Below are 27726 nucleotides of genomic sequence, written 5' to 3' on the forward strand. Positions count from 1 at the left end.
AAACACTAGGGATGTAAAGATAACCAAATCTCTTGGTACGATTTTATCACGATATGCATCTCACGGTACGATATTTTTTACGATATTTTAGAGAGGCTGATATAATTGTAGATAGGACACTTTTTTGCTTTTAAAATACCTTGACAAGATTTTGGTGTGACTTATTTCCATCATAATCCCAGGAATTAAAGTAAAAACATATCTCTTCATGTTGTCTGCACTGAAATGAATCATGGGATGTGTAGTTCCCTATGTTTATAAGCTGTTGCTACTATAAAACCATGCATTTAGGCAAAGGAACTTGTAATTCGATATTATTGTGAGACTTTTGACAATTAAGTATATAAAAATGTGTAAATTGTGCCAAACTTGTGGTTAGAATTCTCCTTAGTGTGAGGTGTGTTTTACAACGCTTTACTTCCTGTGATTTCCAACATGTTTTTCAACTTTTCTTCGCAAATTGCTTCTTGATTCGGTGTAAAACTATAATTTAAATGATTAGAGACTCATAAAAATCTGTAATACACTTTAAAAATGGTTCTGTTTTTCATGTTTTTAAGACTAAAAACAGATACACAGCCTATTAATACTGCTTTGTTCTATACGGTGTCTTTTTTTTCTTTTTCTTTTGCAGCCTTTGCCAAACAAGTTGTCATCGGCGCTGTACGCTCCAGTCCGCGGGCATGTCTCAGACACATCACATAAGACCTATCACTTCAAAGTCCTTCACTGTCAACCCTCAGTGTTGCTGCACCTGCACACGACCCGAGGATCGCGTTACATTATTATTATATCTTATAGCGAGGCCTCATCTTTGTCATATTAATCCTGAGTGTTGAGTCAGGCATGGCAGTCAGGTTGCTGCAGGACATGTAGAAAAACATTAGAGGAGTGGTGCGTGTGGGCGAGTTTTAACGACACGGGGGGACTAATATCGGTGTAAATTCGTGAGGACTTGGCTCAGAAGTATTCATTCTCTTGCAAAAATAATGATGCTTAAAATTTCAAATTGTTATATTGACATTAGAGCTATTGTCAACTAAAGGAGTTCTTGCTCGACTAAAGATCTAAAGGGGGCGCGGCGAAAGCTCTCAAACAATTCAGTATCTCCACGATCTGATCCAAACTGCACTCACAAGACTCCACCTGCACGGGAGTTCATGCAAAAACAACCAGTGACTCAGAAAAACACAGGATTCACTCGCAAATCTTCAGCTAATCTACCCCATGCCTCTTCCTTTCTGCTGTTGTGCATAGGCCTGTCGTGATATTGGTATATTGATAATTCTTTGAGTCAATATTTATTGTAGGTACTTTTTCCCGGTACTAGTGGGGGAGTTTTTTTATTCTCTTTCTGTACTATTAGATTTCAGCTGAAGAGGGTTGAATAAATAACTTCTAAAGTAACTAAAGTAGCCTATTTCATTTCAGTTATTTATTTTTTGCAGCTGATACTGACAGTAGTTTTTTTTGGGATAACCATGAATTCCTTACAATCTAAATAAAACAATTAGTCAACTAAGAGAAATTTTGTTTGTCCGATTAATTGACTGAACAACTAAAAGATTGTAATTGTAAGATAATTGATATAGGGTTATATTTTGTTATATTTTGTTGAAAACTCATTGGTATCGGATAGGGGTGTAACAATAACAAAAAAATAGTGATATCGTATCGTCAAAAGTCTCTCAATAATATCGTGGACCATCACACTATATCAAATCACGAGTTTCTTTGCTTAAATTCATTGTTATGGTGGAACTACATAGACCATGATCCTTTGCTCCGTTTTGGCGCAAACTACATGAAGAAATAACAGTTCTAAGCACTTTTAAATCTTAGTTCTTTGGATTAAGTCTTGTCAAGGTATTGTAAGAGGAAAAAGAAGCATATTCACAAAATATCGCATTAAATATCGTACCGTGAGATATATATCGTGAAAATGTACCATGAGATTTGGATATTGTTACATCCTAGTATCGGATAGATTTTGAGATACTTGCTATAGACACTGTTGGGCGAGTTACTTCAAAACTGTAATGCGTTATTTATGACTTGTTATTCCAAGTAATTTGTTACATTACAATATTGTTGCATTTAGAATTCAAGACATTAGACGACTACTGCAGCACTTTAAGTTACTCTTACCAAAATAACTGTCACTGATCGTCAAATAACAGTCAGCGAGTGAAGATGCCGAACTTTTGTGCCTTTGTATGGGCTGAACCAGAATTGAACCAGGACTGACCTGAGGACTGACCTGAGGACTGACCTGAGGACTGACCTGAGGACTGACCTGAGGACTGACCTGAGGACTGAACCAGGAGGACCAAACCAGATGTAAACCAGATGTAAACCAAGACTAAACCAGAGCTGAACCAGAGCTGAACCAGGACTTAACTGAGGACTGACTGAGGACCTGAACTGAGAGACTGAACCAGGAACCTGAACCAGACTGACTAAACCTGAAAGGACTGACTGAACCAGGACTGAACCAGGAGGACTGAACCAGGACTGAAACTGAGGACTGAACCAGACTGACTACTAAACCAGATGTAAACCAAGACTGAACCAGAGCTGAACTGAGGACTGAACTGAGGACTGAACTGAGGACTGAACTGAGGACTGAACTGAGGACTGAACTGAGGACTGAACTGAGGACTGAACTGAGGACTGAACCGGGACTGAACCAGGACTAAACCGGCAAACCGGGACCAAACCAGGACTAATCTTGGCCTAGGAGTTGGAATCTAGGGCTGCCCCTGAGAGAACCCCGAGCCTGTGGAGTAGGGTGTCTGCAAAGTGTGATCGGGCATCGACTGCGTTTAGCCCCTGTGCGGCCCAGTCACCCGACGGTCTACCAAGGCGCACCTCCAGGCCCGTCCTGACATTTGGCACCGTAACGAAGGCATTTCACCGCTGCTGATATCGCAGTGATTTTAGCGAATTTGTATGAAGCAAAATGAAAAACCCACCACTTCAATCCAGGTTAAAAATGCACTGTGACACGCGTGACTGACATTTTATTAAATTTTTTTCCCCCTGTAATGCTGAACATTACTACGTTACAGCAAAAAGCAACACATTAGAGTAATTTGTTACTTTTATAACGCGTTACTCCGAACACTGGCTATAGTATTACTTGAAACAACTGGATCAAAATAAAAATGATCGTTCACATGGTCATTTAAGTTCAGTTCTGGGTTAAAATAGGTTTCAGGTTAGGTTGGGCAATTGACTATGGTTCATGTGAGTCAATGCAATGTCCCCGAGAAGCCTGGAAACCCAAGCCGTGTGCATGCATGCGTGTGTGTGTGTGTGTGTGCTATAGCGGGAGAAAGGGAGGTGCAGATGTGAGGGAATGTAGCAGATGAAGCGTGCTCTGACTCATGGTGTTTTCAGAGCAGCTGTCTGAGCCCAGGACAGTCCACAGAAAAGCCTTTGTGTCTACTGCACCTATGTGTTTTTCTTTCTGCGCTTTCTCAAACAGCGCCAGACAGACAACGCTTAGAAACGTCTCTAATGAGAAATGGTGAGACGTGACGCGCAGGTAGAGCTGAGGTGAAGTTTAGTTTGACTGTGTGCATGTTGCGGTTCAGTGGTTCAAATTATTTATGGAGATATGGTTGTGACTATAATTGTTTTACTAGTCGCGTTGTGAGAGAGATTTTTTTCTGAAATACATTTTAAAGCTCCTAAAACTGACTCATGTGAAATTAAATCCATGTTTGAACAGTGATACCTCATCCAAAACATGTCTGGAGTTGTGTTTTGATTCATTCACAGGTGTTTTAATAATCCTAGATATTAATCCTGGTGTCTGTCTACAGCTCCAAAGCTCAAAGTGCTCTGTGGTAGTTTTCAAGTTAACAGCTTCTTTTACTTTTTCTCAGTAGAGATTGGCAATTCCGGGTCTGAAATTGTCCAAATGATTCTAGTGAAGGTGTATGGAGTTTAAAAACACAGTGGAGCATGCCTAAATATGCAGGGTTTGTGTGTTAAACGTGTGAATGAAATAAAATATGACTCCAGGTCTGTTTTTGATGGAGAAACAGCATTAAAACAGATCAGAAAATGTCACAATATGGGCCCTTAAAAGAAAATGCTAACCCAAGAGAATAGTTGATCTTTGTTGATACTTTTTTTTTGTTTTGTTTTTTGGACATTTTGATTTCGTAATGCCATGTTACGAAAGATCTCCATCCAGATCAGTGTGCTAATACTATTATTGTAATAGATTATTCAAGATTAGTCATTGTAACCTGACTTGGACACTCAGTGTTTCCCACAGAATATTGGTTAGGCAAGGCAGCAGTTCCCACAAAGTGAGGGGGGGGGGCATCACTTTAACTATCAAATGCTGCGGGAAACACTGACACTGTTTCTATTGTACTGTTTTATGTGGTTACCAGAACAGATAATCTGTTTATTCATTTAGCCTTCTGTGGTTGAGTATGTTTTAGTTTTACAGATGGCAACTACAATGTGTTTTAGGGGAATACCACATTGATATAAGTGTTTTTGTAAAGTTACACTCACCTAAAGTCACATGAAAGAACTGATCACCATGCCAAGTTGTTAATTGTAGCTTTGTGCTGTATACCTGAAAATATGTACCCATACACTACCTCTACTGGACCAAACACAAACAGATTTAAAAGCTTTACTGTGCTAATGTCTAATAATGAGGACTCATCGACAGCTCATAAAAGCCAAGCCAATGTATGCTTTTGCACACCTCCCAGAGTTCCATCTGTTTTGAGCCTCTCGAGTGCCTTAAAGCTGCAGAAATCAGGCTAAAAATAACTATGTGGTAATGACCACAAACCTTTACCTCAAGTGTCTCTCGGCACATGGAAGCCATTGACATTTAGGATGAGACCATCAGCCACATCCAAAGGAAAGTGAATACAGACATGGTGTGCCCTGGTTTGGCACAATATAAAAGACTCTATTCAAGGACTGTCACCTTGATAGAGCTGAGTAATGGAAGCCAATTCTGCACCAAAGTCTCAGATGTTCAAGACTGAAGATTGAGAAAGATTGAGTTTTTGGTGCGTTTGAGATTAAAAGTCGCATTACCAAGTTTTCCTGCAGAAAAAGGAAGTAGGTATTTATGTTCGTCTAACTAGTTCTAAGCTCTTACAAATCCTTTGGCACATTGTCATCTTACATGCATGATATTTCAGGATTTTTTCACTCAGCTAATCCATTTGGCTCTTTAACAACAACACTTCCTTATTAAATGTAAAAAGATATTTATTTTGTGAGAATTAATTCTGCATGTACAAGAGCTTTAATACAACTTTAGTACTTCATTATTTTACTTTTGGACAGATTTGGAAGTTTGATTGACAAATACAGAGATTAAAACATAAAACAGGACTAGAATAACACAGTGACACGCCCAACGTAAAGAATGACTTTCTACTGAATTTACTACTTTCATATTTGCCACAGTCCACATGCGAACACCTGGTCATGTGTTGTCAAACAGAATGGGCCAAAGTTATGAGCCCTGTGGAACTCCCCAACGCAAGAACAGCTGTTATGTGAGGCACGTGGGCAGAATTCGATCATGTTTCAACATAAACAGTAAATCTTCACAGGCAAATGTTATTTTCTCAACACAAAGTCGTAATTGTGATAATAGTGCGGGCAGGTTTCACTTAAGACTTTTAAATCAACAAGCAAAGTGTAATTAAAGTCGGAATATTAGAAAAACTACACTACGCTCCGGGCGCTGAATACTTGTAGTACCACACCTGCAGTTCTCGCATTGACACACATAAATCCACGCCTGTGCCGGTGGATTCCTGTAGCCCGCGGGCCCTCTCTCTCTAAATGAAGTCTATGTCCGTGTGAGAATGTCAGGCATGTCTTTCGCTTTTACAGAGGCGGTGGAGGAGACTGCGGGGCGGGCGGCAGTCTCATCACATTCCACCCAATCAGACTGCAGACAGGCCGGGTCTGTCTGAGGCCTGGCACAGGAGTGTGAAGGAATGCACGGGCAGTAGGTGTGCGCCGATACACTCCATGTTTATAGAGATACGCTCCTATGTTTCTGTACGGCACTGTTTTTTTTGGGGACCCATAGTTTAAAAGTCACAAACCTTCCTAAGTCAATCGACATTATTCATAAATCACAAAATAAAGTTGGATTTGAGCATTATTGAACATTAATGAGGATATTTTATTGTTGACTGAGTGATCGTGTCTCTCTGAACAATTAGTATTACTCAAGTTTTAACCAACTGATAAACAATAATTGAACCAGCAATAAAAGGATCCATAAGTCGAATATTCGGATGTTAAATGTACCCATTTCTTTTTCTTTTCAACATTCAATTGAACCAGCAATATTGGAACAAAATAGTCAATGAAATAGTTACAAAAAGAAATGATCCAAAATTAGGGATGTAACGATATCCAAGTCTCACAGTACGATATTTATTGCTATGTTTTGTGGAGGTTAAAATTGTGAATATGCTACGTTTTCCTCTTAAAATGCCTTGACAAGACTTAATCCAAAAAACTAAGATTTAAAAGTGCTTAGAACTGCTATTTCTTCATGTTGTTTGCGCCAAAACAGCAAAGGATCATGGTCTATGTAGTTCCCTCTGTTTTTTAGCTATTGCTGCACGATAGGAATGAATTTAAGCAAAGAAACTAGTGATTCGATATATTGTGATGGTCCACGATATTATTGAGAGACTTTTGATGATACAATATCACAATATTTTGGTTATTGTTACATCCCTATACAAAACAATTTCAGCATTTCTAATGAGACAGGCAAGCTTGTCTGCGTTTTTGTACCGCTTCTCAGTCCGTTGTGCAGGAAAAGAGTGCAACACACACATCACGCTCAGGATTCAGTCTGTTTCTGTGCTTTGTCTTCATTTTTGTGAGCACAGAAAATCTCATGTTTCAGAACTGTATATTGCAGACCTACATGCAGATCGTGACAAGGCAACCCAAAACCCAAAAAATCTCTTGCAACCCGTCTCTGGGAAACAATGGTCTAACCCAACTATGGCCTGTGACAAATTTTTGCTGGCCCTCAGGTATCTTGCTGATTTGGCCCGTACAGTATGATTATAGGAAGCATTTTAAGTCATTCAACTCAACTTTATTTCTAGAGCACTTTGAAAACAACACAGTCGACCAAAGTGTTGTACACAAAGCACATAACAAACAGTGACAAATACAGTGACAGTTACAAGTAAAAATAATACAGTACAAAAACAAATAAAAAGTCAACCCTCAGACATGTTAAAACTTTGGCTTTAAAGAAAAAGTGAGTTTTTACAGGCAGTGAGTCAGTCAGCCTAATGTGCAGAGGGAGCTGATTCCACAACCTCGGAGCAGCTACTGCAAAAGCCCGATCTCCTCTTTGTTTTCTCCTGGTCCTGGGACGTGGAGGAGAGCCTGATCTACGGACCTGAGAGCAGAAGAGGGGGCGTGAGATACAAGCAGGTCAGACAGATACTGAGGAGCCATAAAATTGATGTGAAAGTGAAGAGACTGAAGGACGGGGGTGACATTTACATGACCCAGTTAAAGTTTCAGCAATAGCTCTAGGTGAATGAGTCCAGTGTAAAGCGAGTTACAATAATCTAAACGAGAGGTAATAAAAGCATGGATTAAAATTTCAACGTTGTGACGAGATAAAATCGGTTTTCACTTTAACCAAAAAAGCTGGTCTTAATTTATTTGGGCACCAAGTTTAAAACCACAGTTCTACTTCTATAAACTCGTCGCTATGTGGTACAGACTTAAAAATAATCTTCATGCCTTATTTAAGTTGAACTAAACACTAAATACACTTCTTTTCACTACCAAACTGTGTAAATGGTGTTTTAATAGCCTTATTGACTGTTCCGAGTTATTTTTGGCAACTTTACTACAAACTGAGTAAATTTGCAGCTTTCTGGTCAAAAACACTTAAATCTGCCTCCAGTGGCATCTGCAATAGGGTTGTGCAAAAATATCAATATATCATATTGTTAAATGTGATGACACATTGTTGATATCATGGGCTGCTGTATCGATATATCGCCAAGAGTATTTTTTGGTATATTTTACTAATTATTTTGTTACAGCGCTACAGTTTTTCTGCTTGGTGAGAGGAAAGAAACTTGTTTATGCGACACATTTGACATTTTCACTGTTTTGATGATTAAAATGGATGTGTTTCAAATTAACTTTGCACAAGGAGTGGTTTAACAAAGACTTTTAGTATCACAGCCATGATTTAGCCTTTATTTTTTATTGAACTGTATCGAATAGATTTGAAATATATCGTACTGAAATATATCGAATCGAAAGCTGACTGTATTGAGATATGTATCATATCGAGGCCTATGTTTTGAAGTGCGTATTGTATCGGCAACTTCTGAATGATAACCAGCTCTAGTCTGCAATTTCCAGTAGTTGGTGACGTCCCAAAAGACTGATTACGCCCAACCTGAAGGGACAGAGTTTGAAATGTGGATACTTATTCGATCAGTCGCACTGTTCGTTATTAAACCCTCAGACTCTGCCCCTCCTCTCCACTCACGCTCTTCTTTAGTCCACAAGTACTGTCCAGTTTAACAGCCCTATTTGAAATGTGGTTTTGGGTGGAGCGTAGGTGTTTAGTCCCAATTCAAGCTTAGATAATAAAGCTGTGATTAATGTTGCAGCCCTTTTTTTGGTAAAGCTGCGAGATTAATCACAGTTGTATCGATATTTGCAATTTTAAGTCCCATAATTTCCTCTAAAACAACAAAATATCCAGTCTTATTCTGTGTAAAAGCGGCGAACCTTGTAGTTTAGATCAATTTGTCAGCTTATATTTCAGTCTTTATGTCAATTCTTATGGATATGTTTAAAATGTGTGAACAGAATCCTATTATTAAGACATAAATCTCAAATTGGATTGCAGTTCTTGTCAGAAAAATTGCAATTAGATATTTTTTTTCCAAATCCTTTTAGTCAGTATATTCAGTGTTGATCTTGATAATTGATATTTGCCCATGTTTATATCAATAATTATGGTTAATTATTGCAAAATCCAGAAATTAAAGCTGCCGTGTTCAACTTCTCTCTTGTAAATAATAAATACAATCAACAAATGTTAGTATTTAGCAGCACAAAGTCATCTCTCTGCATCTAAGCGTAAACAGTTATAAACCCTCGTGACCCACTGTGTACTGTGATTCACCCTGCTTCACTTTGCAGTTCAGGATTTGTTTTGGGTGCAACTCAAAACACATTGTCAGCAGCGAGTCTTCGGGGTAGTGTACTAGTGTTGGGTGAAGAGAAACAGCTGTTGTTTTTGGTTTTGTGGGGTAAACTCGGTCCATAACAAGTCCAGGCTGAGGATCACCTGAAAAAGCTCTACAAGAGACACCAGGCACAGGAGGAAAAGGATTTACTACTTTACTGGACAGCGGTAACAGTAACAGTAACAGCTGTTTATGTGTTTGCGATGAAAATCAAAGGTCCTAGTTAAGACCCTTGGTGCACGCCTCTGCTACAGCGTTGAATGTTCCCAGTCTAAAATATTTGATGCAGTGTAATTTGATTAACTATTGGTGTAGGAGTCAGGAGTGGTGCACTGTGTGGTTGAAGGTGTGGGTGTGTTGTTCTGGTGCAGAGGGGCGGGGCTCACGTGGGCAGGTACGCGTGCATGTGTGTCTATGGAAGAATGTAAAAGCGAGCACTTACCTGTTACTCGTTTTGGCGAGGAGAAAATTCAGTTTGTCGACTGGACAAAAGTTAGTTTGGTTGAAGACGTTTCGCAGCTCATCCAAGCTGCTTCTTCAGTTCTGGTCAGACGCTCGTGGACACTTCCTGATATTGTTCTCTTGTTTGTTTTGAATTAGGTTTGAGGATGGAGTTGTAAATAGGAGATAGATGGTGTCTGAGGCCTCCATTTCTGTTTAGAGAAGGAGTCTCTTTCTTAACAAAAATGGCCTCCAAGTAGGTATTAGTTTCAGAGTAGTTAGTTAGCTCTTCCCTGCAGACAGATATAAGGCCAGCGTCTGACCAGAACTGAAGAAGGAGCTTGGATGAGCTGTGAAACGTCTTCAACCAAACTAACTTTTGTCCAGTCGACAAACTGAATTTTCTCTTCGCCATGGATTCTACCTGGACGACTGAAGCATTCTTGACACGTTACTCGGTTTGGTTGAAGGGTCAGGGCTGGGTAGCTGTCATTTTTGTTGACCGCCACTCTTCCTCTATACTCACCCTTTATTTTCCAACTTTTCCCATTCATCTCCAAAATGCATTCTGGATCCCACCGTATCTGTTTACAATCATCTCCAAGCGCGTCACAAAACTACGAACCCAGGAACCCACTCTGATCTTCTCGAGTGGCTATAAGGTTGGTCAAGAAGCCTCTATAAGTAGTATTTAGAGTGTGTGTGGGGGGGGTTGTATTTCTCTGCGGGCGATCCACTCGTCTGTCTCGATTCTTGAATTTAGATTTTTTTTCTTTTTAAGCTTTAGGTCCACAGACACAAATGTATAGTCGAATGAGCTGCAATTTTGCACCGATGCACTGATAATAACAGTGTCAGTACTGAAAATCTTTGGATCTGATATCAGTTCCAAGATTTTGAGCTATAACTTCATTACTGGTTGATTTACAGGTCGAAAAACAAAACAAAATTGTGTTATTAAATTTTTACAAAAACACATTTGGTTAACATTTATCATCTCATTTGTGTTTACAGAAAATAAATAGTAGTACTGATTGATCTCAGGTCTTGGAAGATACTAAAAGCCAAGTATCGACAAAGCTGGATTGGTGCTGTCCATGTATCATTCGTTCATTTGTTTTTCAAAGTAAAACCAAAAATAAGAAAATGAAAAAACAACAGTTTTCTTCATTATTTGTCTCCAAAACTTAATTGAAAAAAAAATGATAATGATTTGTTTTTTCAGTTTTCAATTTTGTGTTTAAATGATTAATGGAAAAAATGTATAATGGCCGAATCCCGTTTCCGTAACTTAAACTACGATGTTGGACTTTTGCGACGCATATGGATTGAACCAGGACTGAATCAGGACTGAGACCGGTTCAGAGACCTGGTTTAGTTCTGGTCTCAGTCCCGGTGTCAGTCCTGGTGTCAGTCCCGGTCTGGTGTCAGTCCCGGTCTCAGTCCCGGTCTCAGTCCCGGTCTCAGTCCCGGTCTCAGTCCCGGTCTCAGTCCCGGTCTCAGTCCCGGACTGGTCTCGGTCTCAGTCCCGAACTGGTCCCGGTCTCAGTCCCGGTCTGAGTCCCGGTCTCAGTCCTGATCACCTGACAATCGATGTGGGACTTTTGCGACATACAGTTTGAATCAGGACTGAGACCAGTTCAGAGACCTGGTTTAGTTCTGGTCTCAGTCCCAGTGTCAGTCCCGGTGTTAGTCCCGGTCTAGTCCCGGTCTTGGTCCCGGTCTCGGTCCCGGTCTTGGTCCCGGTCTCAGTCCCGGTCTTGGTCCCGGTCTCAGTCCCGGTCTGGTCCCGGTCTCAGTCTCGGTCTGGCCCCGGTCTCAGTCCTGATCAACTGACAGTCTACACGGGTGCACCTCCGCACCCGTCCCGACAATCAGTCCTGGTTCAGTCCTGGTTCAGTCCCGGTTCAGTCCGGCATCACAGTTTAAATCACGTAAACAGGAAACCGCTGTTATCAGTGTTTTCCATTTAAACACAAAATCAAAAACTGAAAAATCAAATCATTATCTGTTTTTTTCATTTTGGTTTTGGAGACAAAGCATGAAGAAAATAATTGTTTTTTCATTTTCTTATTTTTAGTTTTATTTTGGAAAACAAATGAACGAATGACACACGGATTTGGTGCATTCATAGTCTAAATAAATTCTGTGAAGTTGATCAAATCGACCAAAAAATGTGCAATATAATTCGATATAGTAATCATCGTGGCAGACCTGCTAGAAAAACTGCTAGAACTCACTGGCTTAACGCTTTCCACACTAGAGCTGTGCTGTTTCCTCAGTCGTGTGGCTTTGTAGACGTTCGACTACATACATGTGTTTCCCGCGCTGTGGGTCAGTGCGTGCATGTCGCTCCCTCACTATTTGTACAAGTGCAGTGGGACCTAACACAAGAGGCTACAAGTCAATTTCATGGTAACTTTCCATCGGGTAGTTATTCTAACCCACTTTATCCACTGTTTCCTGGTGAAAATGTCAGCTATTCTGGGCACTGTATTTAGCCTGATAATGACAGCGCCACACCCCTAATATGAACCTGGAAAAAGAGAAAATGATGCTAATATTTCAGCGACTCTTTCCAAGGCTTCAGGCTCCAGAGTTAATGATTTAGTGTGCATTGGCTATTTATTTCTTCATAAATTTGTAAGTCAGATTTAATATTTGTGGCAGGGATGTTTCCATGGAATCTCTGAGCAGCTTGGAAAATTCAAAACATGGCCCGCTCTCTCCGGTTTGAGCCTTCAGATCGTAACTCCATAAGTCAATCCAAGACACACTGTTGTAACTATTTAATAACCGGAGTTTGTTATTAAAGGCATTTAGCTGATTAAAAATAATGATGTTGAAATAAATTATGCAGTTTAAAAACATGACATCATCAATTTTAGTTCTCTCAATAACTCGCCTTTGATATTGAGTCAGCAGAAATAAATAAATCTTTCTTTTTTTTGCCGGTTTCCTCGAGTATTTCCACAGAGTAGGCTGAATTATGTGGCTTTTTGGCTTGAGGGTTCACCACCTGCTTGTTGTTGCTGCGGTAGAATTTTCCACAGGATGACATTAGTAGGGGTGTGCAGAAATATCAGTATATCATGTGTTAATGTGGTGATACAGTATCGATATCGTGGGCTGCTGTATCGATATATTGCCGAGAGTATTTTTGGGTGTATTTTACTAAATTATTTTGTTACAGCGCTACAGTTTAGTCGCTTGTTCAGTAGAAGGAAACTTCATTTGACATTTTCACTGTTTCTCTCAGTCCTGGTCTGGTCCCGGTCTCGGTCTCAGTCCTGATCACCTGACAGTCTACGCGGGCACACCTCCAGACCCATCCCAGCACTCAGTTCTGGTTCACTCCTGGTTCAGTCCTGGTTTAATCCTCTGGTTTAGTCCTGGTTCAGTCCTGATTCAATCTTGGTTCAGTCCGTATGCTATGCAAAAGTCCACCATCACGGTTTAAGTCATGGAAACGGGAAATGTTATCCATTTTTTCCACTTTTCATTTAAATACAAAATCGAAAACTTCAGAATCGGACAAAATCTTCTTCTTCGGACTTCTGTGCTGCATACGGACTGAACCAGGACTAAACCAGGACTAAACCAGGACTAAACCAGGACTAAACCAGGACTAAACCAGGACTGGGTGTCGGGACAGACCCGGAGGTGCGCCACAGAGACTGTCGGGTGACCAGAACTGTGACCAGGACTGAGACTGGTTTAGTCCTGGTTTAGTCCGGCATCGCAGTTTAAGTCACGGAAACGGACGTTATCAGTTTTTTCCATTATTCATTTAAACACAAAATCAAAAACTGAAAAAATTTATCGTTATCCGTTTTTTTTCATTTTGGTTTTGGAGAAAAATAATGAAGAAAAAATAGTTGTTTTTTCGTTTTCTTATTTGATACAGTATCGATATCGTGGGCTCTTTTGTTTAAAAGAGATGACAATAAATGCACTGACAGTATTTTGAATGTTAAAAAACTATAATAACATACTAAGGCTGCGCAATTAATCGAGTTTTGATCGCTATTTTGACTTGTGTGTCAAACGATCTCCAAACTCATGTAATCGAATTGAAATGATTAAGCTTTTATATAAATAAATATATTTATTGACTTTTTTAAATATAAAGATTGTAGAACAGCTGGATATAGTTTATTTTGGATACATTTATGTTTTTCTATGCCTTATTTCATGTTCAAAGTGTATTTTTATTCATTTTATGTTTTATACAATCCAAAACTGCTCTATAGTACAGATTTGTAACCTATATTTATTTTCAATTTGGAAGTTTTGCATAAATTATCAATAATAAAGTGTTTTTTTTTTAGAGAGAGAATTGCTGAACAAATGCATCGTGTAACTTAAAAATAATATCGTGATAATTTTTTCCATAATCGAGCAGCTCTATACCAAACCATAAGGTGAGTGGAAAGACTTAACATTTCACATTTAACCCTAAAAGTATACTCTATTATACTCTATACTCAATTCTACACTTGTAGGGCACCATAAAGTAATGGAAAATTCACTTAAGGTCATGAAAAAGTCATGGAAAAGTTTTGAACTTTTGTCAGTGAAAAAGAGTGGGTTTTATGCCATACTGTGGAACATTCCAAGTCAAGCGAACTTGGAGACAAGAAGGTAGCAGACCAGAAAGGTTACACATTGCTCCTTTAAATACGCAAAACGTGCATGTGCCAACTAGTTAAATTCTCTTTTGCTACTTTCTCAGTCTTCTAACCTTTTCAAATCTGTTTTACTGCCTGCTCGCAAACTCCAAATTCTGAATCATCCAATTATGAAATGACGGAAGTGTTGTGAGATTATATACAGATGACTCGAAGGACCAGCCCAGTGCATTGTATGTGACATAAACTGGAACAGCTCTGGCCCCGCCCCCTGGCTTCCCCCTTCAGTTCAGTGGAAACTAGTGATGTCATCCCATCTCTTCCATGCTCGGGATCACCCACCGCACAACTCCGGCAGATGGCTTTTATACTGGGCCGCTGCAGCTCAGGGACTGTTTGCAAAGTTACAACTAGTTTGTCTGAGCAGTTGGAATAAAGTGGTTTGAAATGTCCCAGGATTTTATGGTTGAAAAGGTTTTCCAAGGTAGTCAGCTGCACAGTGTTTTTGTTTTGTTTTTCAATTCTGAGTTTGACTTCTAAACAAATGAGGGATTACACGGACAAGTCCCCACGTTTGACCAAGACAATTCACCCGCCTTGGCTCCATTATGATTGCGGTATGTTCGTGAGGCTGTTTGCACATAATCGCTGCCACATTTTCAGTCATTTGTGGGGAAGCAGGGACTGTAGAATTTCCTGACGGCTATTGTATGGAAGTGAGATGAGTAATACATCTATACATACCAGGTCTTTTTCAGGTGAATTTCTGTAAAGGTGAGTCACGATACATGGATGATACAGAGTGACATTCTGTTCCTTGTTGTTTAAAACTGAGTCGAGAAAAGCCTAGTGTTATAGTCAAGACTGCACTAATCAAGACCAAGACCTGTCTGAGACCACAGGGCCCTAAGACCGAGACAAGACCAAGACCTCTGAGGGTTGAGACCAAGACCATGGCCCATCGAGACCAAATCGAGACCTTCTTTGCCATTTTCTACATTTATTTGTGTTTTAAAGTTATTTTGGCACATGTATACCAATATTTTTTTATAAATCTATCCCCACTTTATCTGATTAATGTTCATTTAGGCATAAAATAAGCAAACTGTACTGCACTGAAACAATCTGTGCCTCTTTTTGGACTCTCACCCACAATTTGATAACTTTGGCACTTTACAGAAAACTGTGAAGAAAGTGATCAAAGTGAGGAGGATTTTGAAACCTGTTTTTTCAAGTTTCTAACTGGAGTTACATTCTCTTACTGGTTTTACAGTGGGAGTTACCAGCCTCTGCACATTTATCAAACACACATCATGACAAATACAGATGCATTTATGCACTTTTGTTGGGCAAATTTCAACCACATGTCGCGGTAAGAAGTTTATTGATGGGTGTAATGAAATATGATCGCACTTGTCGATTGTCAGACATCCAGTCTGAGACAAGACCCGAGTTCAAGCGCCTACAAGACCGAGACAGGACCGAGACAGGACCGAGACAGGACCGAGACAGGACCGAGACGAGAGAGACCGAGACCAGAGACCAAGACCGAGACAAGACCGAGACAAGACCGAGACCGAGACAAGACCGAGACAAGACCGAGTTCAAGCGCCTTCAAGACCGAGACAAGACCGAGACAAGACGAGACAAGACTGAGTCAAGACTGAGTCAAGACCGAGACAAGACTGAGTCAAGACCTGAGTCAAGACTGAGTCAAGACGAGTCAAGACCTGAGTCAAGAGACCGAGTTCAAGCCTTCGAGACAAGACCCGAGACAAGACCGAGTTCAAGCGCCTTCAAGACCGAGACAAGACCGAGTTCAAGCCTCGAGTCAAGCTCGAGTCAAGACCGAGTTCAAGCTCGAGTCGAGACCGAGTCAAGCTCGAGTCAAGACCGAGTTCAAGCTCGAGTCGAGACCGAGTCAAGCTCGAGTCGAGACCGAGTTCCAGCTCGAGTCGAGACCGAGTTCCAGCTCGAGTCGAGACCGAGTTCCAGCTCGAGTCGAGACCGAGTTCAAGCTCGAGTCGAGACCGAGTCAAGACCGAGACCAATCTCGAGTACTACGACACTAGATAAACCGTTATATCAGTCCGCCGATATATCAGGCTGATATTTACACCTTTTTGCTTATCTGCCATTGACCTTAAATCTCCTGCCTAGGCCAGTATTTGGTTTGTACTCACCAGTTGCTGCATAAAGCTTTATCCACAGCCACATTATCTCTCCTGACTGTGATGGGGGCCGGGATCGGGTCGGCTGTATAACAGAATTGTATGATCCTGACGACGCAGATTATATTCGTTGAAAACCACCTCACTTTCTTTACATATCAGACAAACTGCAAGCTCCTTACACAGAACAAAAAAATAATCTGTCGTCCACTGTTCTTTGAAAATTCTACACTCTCTGTCAACTTTTGGTACTTTAACACTCGCCATTTTGCCGTCCTTAACTGCACTACAGAACTCTGCTCCTGCGTTGACTGTCACTGTTTGATCTCGAGCTTGTCAGGTGACGAAAATTCAGCGACAAATGTAAATATGTGATAATAATGTTAATATAAATATAAATAATTGATTATACTTAATTTAACTGAAAAAAATAAACAAAATACAAGATGCAGACGTGTTATTATTTGCCAAAAAGTAATAAAAAAAAGTGGTGGGGGGCCGGTCAAAGGGGCGTGAAGGGCCGGAATTGGCTTGCGGGCCTTAGTTTGATGACCCCGGCTTTAGTGCATTGATAGCATTCACAAAATGAGATAACACTGCTCCATTATGGGTTATTAGTAAAAACAGGGTTGTGGATGTTTAAAATCAGTTCCGTTGAGAGTAACTTACCTTATTATAGTTTAATTATGGAGAGCGGTAAAAGGTCTATTATAATACCAATATTTATATTTGTTTTAATTTCAAATCATGTATTTTTAGGGAACAAGATTCAGACATATCAGCCCAAAAATATCGGCAAAGCTTATCGACATCGGCAACTCTGGACTCTAAACAATCGGTACCGGCAACGGCCATGAAAAACCTGATAACAGCCGATCTCTAGAATGGAACATCAATGCAAGATAAACAGTTAAAGTTGCACCATGTAACTTTTCGGTTAGGGGTCCGTCACCTTTATGTTTTTATGAATAGCTCATTGCTCTGCTTTAAATGTTCCATAGTATGACATCAAACAGATCTACTGTTAGGTTTATCTAGACATTAAAAACAAGAAGAAAGACAAGAGATTAATTCAGTTTTACTCGCGAGGAGAACGGGCAGAGAGTGGGCATCAAAACCAACAGTCTCCACACGTTCTGATGCCTCAAGGCCGTTCTCCTCCTTTTATTTCATTAGGAGGCCCTAGTTACAGAATGATAATTCTCAAGGGGAAGGGGAAACCAGCAAAGACATAATAAGAAACTGGTGCAGCTATGCATAGTCCAAACACATAAAACATGATTAACAATCAGGAGGTGCCTTAGGTATGGACAGACACCATCATAACTCTTGCATGTGTGACAGTGGGAGTTTGCTTCATGTGAGGAATCATCTCGATGTTCACTAGAGCGATAGGACACTGCACACAGTTGTCAAACACACAGAGGTTTTTCATTTTCATACAAGTGATTGGTACATTATAAATCAAAGAATTGTAGTACATAAATGGTTAACTCATAGGCATAGAATATCACACAAGTATTTAGCAAATATGGGATAATAAAATTATTCTGACATCTACCTTACATTTATTCTTTTACAAGTGGTTTTATTGCTCAAAAAAATCTAAAAACATTCATTCTGACTGTGAGCGTGGTCGCCTCTGCACAGATCTGACCTGTCACTTGGTCTGGTTTGGTCTCCATGATGATAGAAAGTTTTAATGCCATACTGTGAAACATTTTATACAAAGCAATGACATCTGCATGGAGAAAAGCAGGTGGCGGATCCTCCACCAGAAAAGCTACACAATTCATCTTTAAAGTTACACAAATGCTTTCTAAAAATCTGCATTGTCGGCAAACTCAGCTGCAGTCAGACCACCATGACTGAACCGGGCCTTATGCATGTGTTAAATGGACAGCTGCTGCTAATTGTTTTTTTGTGTGTGTGTGTTTCCGATGCTCTGGGACGCTCTGGGGGATGAACAAGTGTCCAGCTGGTTCTACATATCAGACCAGCTGACCATAAACCCGCACTGTGACATAATGTACTGACTTTTTAATTATTTTAAGAAACACAAATCTTTCAAAATCTGCATTGTGAAAACTCTGGCTCGTATTTGTTTTCTGCGCTGGAATTTCACACTATCCAAAAGCCATATTAGGTGTGGTTTGATTTGGGTAGATCACTTCACAGATGGAAGCAATGTCCATGGAGCCGTGTCCAGATGGAAATACCAACTTTAGGTGTAGTCTTTTCTGTAACTAAAATTTTAAGGCTTCTTGCACTATAGCACTTATATATATTTTGTAAAATGTTTAAGGTTTGACCACGTTTTTGTCTTTCCAGATGGAGCCAGGAATACACTCGGGAAGCTTCTAGATAAAACTACAGCATCCACAAAAGGTAAGTAAGAAATAAGAATTAGACTAGTATTGTTTTCGACTGCCAAAACTGGTTGACTTTTCATTTTTTTCCATTTGTTTTCGAAGTGTTAATAAAGAAAAATTTCAGACTTCAGCATGAAAAATGTTACAGCAACACGGAGTAACTTTGCGGAGGTGGCAGGTTTAAAAAAATCCTTGCAGTATTTTTCCTTCAGATTTCACCAGACAGGAGTTTGAATTGACACCGCTCCAGATTGACAAAGATCTACGGTTTTTAGCACAATTCTTGGGTGTAAAAGTAAAGTAAAACAAGTCAGCAAGTGTAGGGGCATTCCACCTCAATTCACCCCAAAAACATTGAAATTTGACCTCTCACATTGTCCAACTGCAAAGAAAATTGGTGTATGGGAAAGTCAGAGCCAAGAAAGCCAAAATCTCAAATTTTAGCATGATCGGACTGATGGTTGCTGAGATTTGGATATTTAGCACGTTTTAAGATGGGGGGTAAGTCAACTTCTAGGTAAAGATGTGTGAAAATAAAAAAAGAAAACCCCTCCAGATGTTTTATATGTTGTAGTAGACATACAGGGCTACATTTTTTCTATTGGAGTCATTGAGGTCGGGCGTGTCCTTTTATTGTCAATTTCAAGGTTAAAATATTGTATTTCATCTCAAAAGTACTCAAATGCAAAACTGTGCCAGATTTGGATTCCTTATCCAATCCAATCCAAGTTTATTTGCATAGCACATTTTATAAACAAAACAGTTTCCAAAGTGCTTGACAAAGCAATGCAAAACATTTTACTTAAAAAAAAAAAAAAATCATCAGAATTATGTTTCAACTATAAGGAAACTAATAAAATAAAATAAATAAAATAATAATAATAAAATCAATGAACAAAAATAATAAAATCAATACATAAAAGCAGCATTAAAAAAAAAAAAAAAAGATAGATAGATTAAATAAATAAAAAAAATAAAATGATGATTATGATTTGCTCCTTTCCAGAGATACATTGCTTTTTTATATCAGACCAGTAGTTGCTGAGTAAATGCAATTTGAAATTCAGCGACCACACAAAAAAGTGAAGAAATGAAATTGGGATATCTCCGAAACTGTTGGTCTGATCAAACTAAAATTTTAAATTTTGGCGTTTCTGGCTATGATTTACCTATATACCAAGTTTCATCAAAATTTGACAAAGTAGGGTTTAAGTCACTGGGTAAACTGAGGTGGACTGACCCTGTACTGTTAAAGTCTTGCCAGCCCAGAACGTAAATTGTAAATTTATCTTCCAACAGGGGTGTGCAAAAATATCAAAATATCGATATATCGTATCATTTAATATGATGATGACTGGCTAATTCTGGTACATTTACAGGAATGTTGATTAATGCGTCGATATATCGCCAAGAGTATTTTTTGGTATATTTTACTAAATTATTTTGTTACTGCACTACAGTTTTGTTGCTTGTTTAGATGAAGGAAACTTGTTTATGCAGCACGTTTGACATTTTTACTGTTTTGATGATTAAAATAGTTGTTTTTCATATTAAATTTTCACAAGAAGTGGTTTAACAAAGACTTTTATTATCACAGCCATGATTTAGCCTTTATTTTTTATTGAACTGTATCAAATCGAATTGAAATATATCGTATCAAATCGTAAACTCACTGTATCGAGGTATGTATCGTATCGACAACTTCTTAATGATACCCAGCCCTATCTTCAAACTTCGCTCGTAACTGGAATCCATATCGGCTTTACCCTCAAAAGTAGCTCCTGTAAAATGAGTTCACAGTGACTGGAACAGCAGGAATGAACAGCCCCTACATGTTCCATAATGAGTCTGAGGGGCCCAAAGTTTGTCTTGTTATTCCACGTTAGTTTTGCTTAGGGGCCAGATAGCACTGGCAGGAGTCAGCAATTTCAGAATGTATTTACGGTAGACTTGGTTCTCCTCCTGTCCACGGGTTTCAAAGGAAAAGTGAGGAATGTTGCCTTAGGAATGCTTTAGGTCCTCAAAACGGTCCCATAACCAGGAAAAGGTCATATAAATGAAATAATATGAATACTGATACTTATACTGTAATTTATATTTTGTTGTGTTATTTTTGTTTTTATCTTTTAGCACATTTTGATGAACTGAAGAGCAGGGTGGATTTTTCACATTTGGCACCTCATCACTACGGCTGGGTATCATTAAGAAGTTTCCGATACGATACTCGATACATAGGCCTCGATACGATACACTTTTGTGCACTTTTGATTTGATACGATATATTTCAAATCGATTCTATATGGCTCAATAAAAAATAAAGGCCAAATCATGGCTGTGATACTAAAAGTCTTTGTTAAACCACTTCTTGTGCAAAGTGAATGTGAAAAACAAACATTTTAATCATCAAAATGGTGAAAATGTCAAATGTGATGCAGAAATGAGTTTTCCTTCAACTAAAGAAGCAACAAAACTGTAGCGCTGTAACAAAATAATTGAGGCTACGTTTATATGATGACGATCTGAACAGAAGACGCAAAAGTGGTGTTGCTTCTTCACTTTTTTATTCCACGATTAGACAAGCGTTTCTGGGAGGAAATCTGCGTGCATACTGTGATGCAAAAGTGTGTGGAATTTGATTGGGTATGCATGCCAGGCGGCTCGGTGGTGACGCTAGGTGGTGATGTATGTGACGTAAACGTGTACGCAACGTGAACAGATCTGACCAGAGTTTTGCGTCTTGGGCAGTGTAGACGAAAACGCTACGGCGGAGTGTCTTCAATTTTTCCACTCTGGAGGGTGGTTTCAGATTTTTGCGTTTTTAAGCCCCAAAAACGCCATCACCGTCTAAACGAAAAGCACTTCCAGTAAAATATTTTGCCGTTTTTACCCACAAGTGTTCTCATGTAAACAGGCACTTGGTAAAATCTGCCAAAAAATACTAAATATTTTTGCACATCCCAACTCATCACAGATCTGGCCTGTATTTAGGCCTGATGACTGTACTTGCTTTGTACATGCAATGGAGATAGATGAGTTTCATAGCGTACTTCGGAATATTATAACCAAACGAACAACATTTCCATGGAAACAAACAGACAGAGGCTCTGCCAAGTGAAATAGGGGTCAGGTTTGTGGAGATGCAAGCCTACACAGAGCAAAGATGTACATTTTAATATGTTTTAGTGTGATTAAAAAACATCTAAAATGAAAAACAAAACAACAAACTTTATTTTAATCTATTTCTGGCTAAAAAAAACAATTGGTCTGTTGGTCAATCACAAACAGGGTGCAGGTTTAATCCCTGGTGTTTCTTGCATTGCCCTTGAGCAAGATATTCTCCTTTGCCAATGCTCTTTTGGCTTGATTCACTCTCAAAGTCTAGCAAGAACTGCAGTATTTGTGAAGTTTTAGACCGTTGATTTTGTTCTGTGCTTGGATGTCATTGCCGATTGTATATTTCTTTTTTGTTTTTATACATATTTTATAAAATTTTCAACATTTTAACACAAAACAAAGAGCAGTCTGAGCACATGTTTGAGTTTTCTTCATTACATAAATATTACCCAATTAATCAAGACACACCGACCTGGTCAAACGGGCATAAAACCAACAGCCCGACACGACACTGGGCCTGTACCTCTCTGTATAGTGACACTGAGATCACTGGGCCATAAAGAAATCATCATTGCCTTTCAATTTTTCACCGACTCTTTCCATGGGTAAGACTCTCACAATTGTATATTTCTAAGCACCGCAGTGAGTTAATGGGGACTTAAATGTCACAGCCCGCAGCCTACTTTCTAACAGCTCCTCTTTCACTGTCAGGCAGGTACTAAAAGCTGAAAGTATGTAATCTTAAGCCTCGCCGGCCCCGACATGACAGGCCCCTGTGTCATAATTACCAGAGCTAGGGGCCCCTACATAAACACTTACCTGATCAGTACAGAAACACGGTGATATATGTCAAGTGAACCTGCGGAGAGGGGACTGGTGTGAACGCTTTGCTGTAGGTCATTTCCCTCTTGATAGATTTTTGGGGTTAAAGTGACCCTCAGGACCGCTCGGCTCGACCCAGGTCAAGCGTGCGTGTCGGAAATGTACGCGTTTGGGGTCAGCCTCAGGGTCAAAAGCAATAATATACAACTGTTGTTTTAAAAGAAGAATTATTAATGCTCCGTGACAACTTGCTCAGTCATAAAAGGAGGCTTTGTTAAAATGTCAGCTCAGATGTCCAATGCCAAGTGACTGCACCTTCTTCTCGAATTATAAAAATGTCAGGTTTTACCCAATTGTGACATTTAGCATCAGGAACAAAGAAGAACCATTCAGTTTCTCAGCAGAAGGCAAATGGCAAATATTCATCATAGGACTGTGTGACAAAAGTTAAAGAAAATCTAACTGTAATATAACGACCTAGTGACAGTGTATTAATCTGCTAACCAGGCCAGCCAGAAACACACGCTTTGACAAAACATTACAAAGTTTCCCCGATTTCAGGGGGCGTGGTCTCAATCAGAGAGACGCACGCTCAGTTCGCGTCAAAAACAAACATGGAAAAAAGGAGAAAAAATGACATAGAGGACTGGGAAACAGCATGGATTTTCTCAAAGGAAATATCAAAGCATTGAACTATTACCGTATTTTTCGGATTATATGTCGCACTTTTTTTCATGGTTTAGGCCACAGGTGTCAAACATAAGGCCCGGGGGCCAGATCCGGCCCCCCAAGACCTTTAATGTGGCCCTTGGGTGATTTTCTACTAAAATATTTTAATTATATTTTCTATTAAAATATTGGTAATTTTCTGCAGTGCTTATCATAGCAGCGTCTCCAGCGTCTCTGTACGTGGCCCCTCCCACCAGAGCAGCACAAATGAAGACTTGTCTCTTTCCAAACGCTCTTAAAGGACGATCGTTTTGACTGTTGACCGTGACACCCTCATCAACAAAATGTCCAAAATGAGAAAATTGGAGCCGAGTGCAGGATTTTCCAAGAAAAATTGACTTATTCCTATTTGTTGAAATTGAATTTTTCTTAAAGTTTCAGGTTGTTCATAATATTATAATATTTTAATAAGAAAGAGTTCATCAATTAAAAAAGATTTCTGTAATAGATTTGCGTTTCTCTGGACAAATATTTGAACTTATTGTTATTTTTGGGGGTTTATATGACATGAGTTTTCTGATCCGGCCCCTTTGGGATCAAAATAGGTTGGATACGGCCCCCGGACCAAAATGAGTTTGACACCCCTGGTTTAGGCGGTCCTGCTCTTATACTCCGGTGCGACTTATCTATTAAAATTTTCACACTGACAGCCTTGAGAGGGCGCTCTAGTCTTGTGTGTCAGTATCTGCTGCTCCTGTTACTCATGTACCACTGTCACTTGGCTCTACTGCACATGTCTCCTGCAGAAAGAGCCTCTGTCCTGCAGCAAGTAGTGAAATATTCAGCCAAAAACGGTAACCAAGCAGCAGAAAGAAAGTTTGGAGTGAGTGAGAAACTTGTGAAGGACTGGCAGAAAGCGGGGATGGAGAACACAGCTTCATGGGAACCGGGAAAGTGCGACGTGCAACTTTACTGGAAGTCATTGGATGGATTGACACAGCCTGGACTTCAGTGACAACCAAAACATCCTGTCGGGATTCAGAAAAGCCGGAATAATTATAACTGGAACTGATGCTGAGTCTGGTGACAGCGACACAGAAGAGGAGGCAGCGCTCCGTTTACCTCTGGAGGTCGTGGAGTTGCTCAGAAGTGACACAGAGAATGAAGGTTGGATTTAGTGATTTGGAGTGAGATGGAGAGTTACTAGAACTTGCCTTTCAAGTTGAAATGTCGGTTCCTGGGCTCTAATTTTATAAAAATAAATTTCCCCCCAAAAATGCGACCAGTAGTGACTTATATATGTTTTTTTTTCTTCTTCATTGGACATTTTTTTTGGCTGGTACTTAAACTTCCATCCAAACTTGAGTTTTCACGAGCTGTGGTCCAATTTCAGACCCTTCTGGATTCAAACAGAAGGTAGAAGGGACTGGATCAATCTCACTGAAGTATGAAAGCACATACTGTATCTTTACAGTTACAACATTCAATTCTCTCACAAACCCTTTGGCACATAACTAGGCATGTGCACAGCTTTAGAACAACTTTTTATAGATAGTGAAGTGAAACAGTGTGGACAAGTGGATGTGTATAGATAAAATACTTTTTGGAGTGGTTAATTTTATAACAATGGACTTTTACAATATACTCACCAATGAAAGACAATTACAAGAAAAGTTGAGTATCCAACTTGTAAGACAGAACTTGGCTAGGCTCTAAGAAAATTGTGATGATGATATAATATTTTTCCACATATTTTTCCCTAATTCATTACTGAACTGAATGGACTTCCTTGTATTACAAACAGAAGTCAACCTCCACTTGACTTGCTTCATTTCAACATAAAAAATTGTTATTTTGGCCTTTAACAATAACAGGTTTTGAAGCACATATTACTACAGATAAATATTGCGATAAATGATAATATAGAAACTACTTTATGCCACTTATGCAGTTAAAATAAAACAGGATAAACCCAGTAAAACATTTTTAAATGGGTTTAAATGCCTAAGCTGAAACACATAAATAGTAAAATGAACCATGAATTAGCCATAGAAGTGACTTTTTCAACCGTTTACAGCTCAAATCTTATTGTATTACAACAAAAATACCCCAAATATCCCCACTTTTAGAAAGAAAATGTACTCAGTATAAATAGTGAGCTCCAAAATATATTGTTCCAGCTTTCATATTTTGAACAAAAGGTCAATATAGTCATTACCTTGACAGACATAGTTGGTAAGATGATATTTTTTCAAACAAATTAAGAACCAGCTCTATTTCCCAAAACTAAACCCCAAAATGTCCCTAACCTTAATAGTCTAGAGCTCAAATTATGGCTGAAAATCACAGGTTCCCTCACAATTTAATATTATACACAATACATGCCTCTTAGGGATGTAATAATAATGGAATTATCGTGATATCGTATCGTCAAAGTTCTCACAATAATATCGTGGACCATCACAATATATCAAATTACAAGTCTCTTTGCTTAAATTAAGAGTTATGGTGCAGCAATAGCTAAAAAAAAAAAAAAAAAAAAAAAAAAGACAGAGGGAACTACATAGACCATGATCCTTTGCTCCATTTCAGTGCCGACTACAAGAAGAAATAACAGTTCGAAGCACTTTTAAGTCTTAGTTCTTTGGATTAAGTCTTGTCAAGGCATTTTAAGAGGGAAAAGTAGCATATTAACAGTTTTGCCTCCACAAAATATCGCAATAAATATCGTACCGTGAGATGTATATCGTGCAAATATTGTACCGAGAGATTTAAATATCAAATCTAAATATTAAAAATCATGAGCCTCCCCACCATATCGCGAGCTTTCCCACGATATCACAATAAATATCGTACCGTGAGGTTCATACCGTGACAATATCGTATCGTGAGACTTGGATATCTTTACACGCATAATGGCTCATGATACGATATTATCACGATATGGCGATGCGATAATCAATATACTGCACGATACTCTGTGATATATTGCAGTTTTGTAAGAACCAAATGCATTTTAACAACAATATTTCTTCGTTAAACCACTACTTGTGCAAAGTTAATATGAAAGACATATTTTAATTATGAAAAACAGTGAATATGTCAAGTGTTTTTTTAAGGACAACAGAATACAACATTTAAAAAATACAACATCAACATTTAACAAATTACAATAAACAACATAAAACAAAACACAACAACAAAAAATACCCACAACAAATACAAAAGAACAACAAAAAAAGCCCCCATTTCCCCCGACCACACACACCGACACAAATTTGGCTAAATTAAACAACAGTAATGTGGTAGTGCAACATAAACACACCGCGAGGCCCCCTTACAGTGACACATTACGGCCAATTCATAATTGAAATTCCGTTTCTTTCTTTCTTTCTCTTTTTTTTCCCCTCTCCCATTTTTAAATAAACATTTTTAGTCCCTATACTAAAACCATGGGTGTCCAAACTTTTTTCATCAAGGGCCACATATCTAAACACAGACAAAGCAGAGGGCCGATTGAGGGCCGTAGACTGGAGCTCAATATAGTGAATAATTAAAATATGTGCATGTTTAACACGTTAGAATGAGCCATCAGTCTTTACTCATACTAAGATCCTTAAAACTACACACTAAATGTTAAATATTGGCTTTATCAAGGCAGATTTAAAAAAAAAACTTGCAGTAAAAAAGTATTTTTTAATTGATGCAAGGTCATTTGTGCCAATTCACCTGGAAGTCTGAGGGCCAAGAAAAATATGTCTGAGGGCCGCATTTGGCCCCTGGGCCGTAGTTTGGACATGCCTGAGTTAAACTAATATTTTCACCATCATCATTTCCTTTCATAATTTTTTGCTATTTATTACAAACTCAAACCATAATTTTAAAGCCTCCCCCCCATTTTTAAATAAATATTTTTAGTCCCTTTACTTAAACTAAGTAATATTTGTAAAGTGTATTGAATAAAAAAGTTTCCTTTCACTAAATAAATAGCAAAATTGTAGTGCAGTCACACACAAAAAAATTGCTATAAGATACCAAAAAAATACTCTTAGCGATATATCGGAACAGCAGCCCACGATAACGATACTGCATCACCAAAATTTAGTATCACGATATATCGATATTTCAGTATTTTCACACACTCCACAGCTGGAATCCTCCTGACAGCAGTACAATCCTCACTCTATTCCTCACACCTACGAAACCTGAACCATCCACTCCTCCAAATTACCCT

The 27726-nt window shown here is 39.0% G+C and overlaps 1 protein-coding gene across 3 annotated transcripts in view; it reads left to right on the forward strand.

Annotated features, from left to right (window-relative positions):
- afap1 (actin filament associated protein 1) overlaps positions 1-27726 on the forward strand; it is a 157058-nt gene that overhangs the window by 15284 nt on the left and 114048 nt on the right. For all 3 annotated transcript variants that reach the window (XM_055156658.1, XM_055156659.1, XM_055156660.1), the window contains exon 2: positions 18847-18903. In XM_055156658.1, the coding sequence (XP_055012633.1) occupies positions 18847-18903 (57 nt within the window). The remainder of the gene's footprint in view (positions 1-18846; positions 18904-27726) is intronic.

Source organism: Boleophthalmus pectinirostris, unplaced genomic scaffold (genome assembly GCF_026225935.1).
Source record: "Boleophthalmus pectinirostris isolate CB_2022bp ecotype Guang Dong unplaced genomic scaffold, ASM2622593v1 HiC_scaffold_20, whole genome shotgun sequence".
NCBI classification, from domain to species: Eukaryota; Metazoa; Chordata; class Actinopteri; order Gobiiformes; family Gobiidae; genus Boleophthalmus; species Boleophthalmus pectinirostris.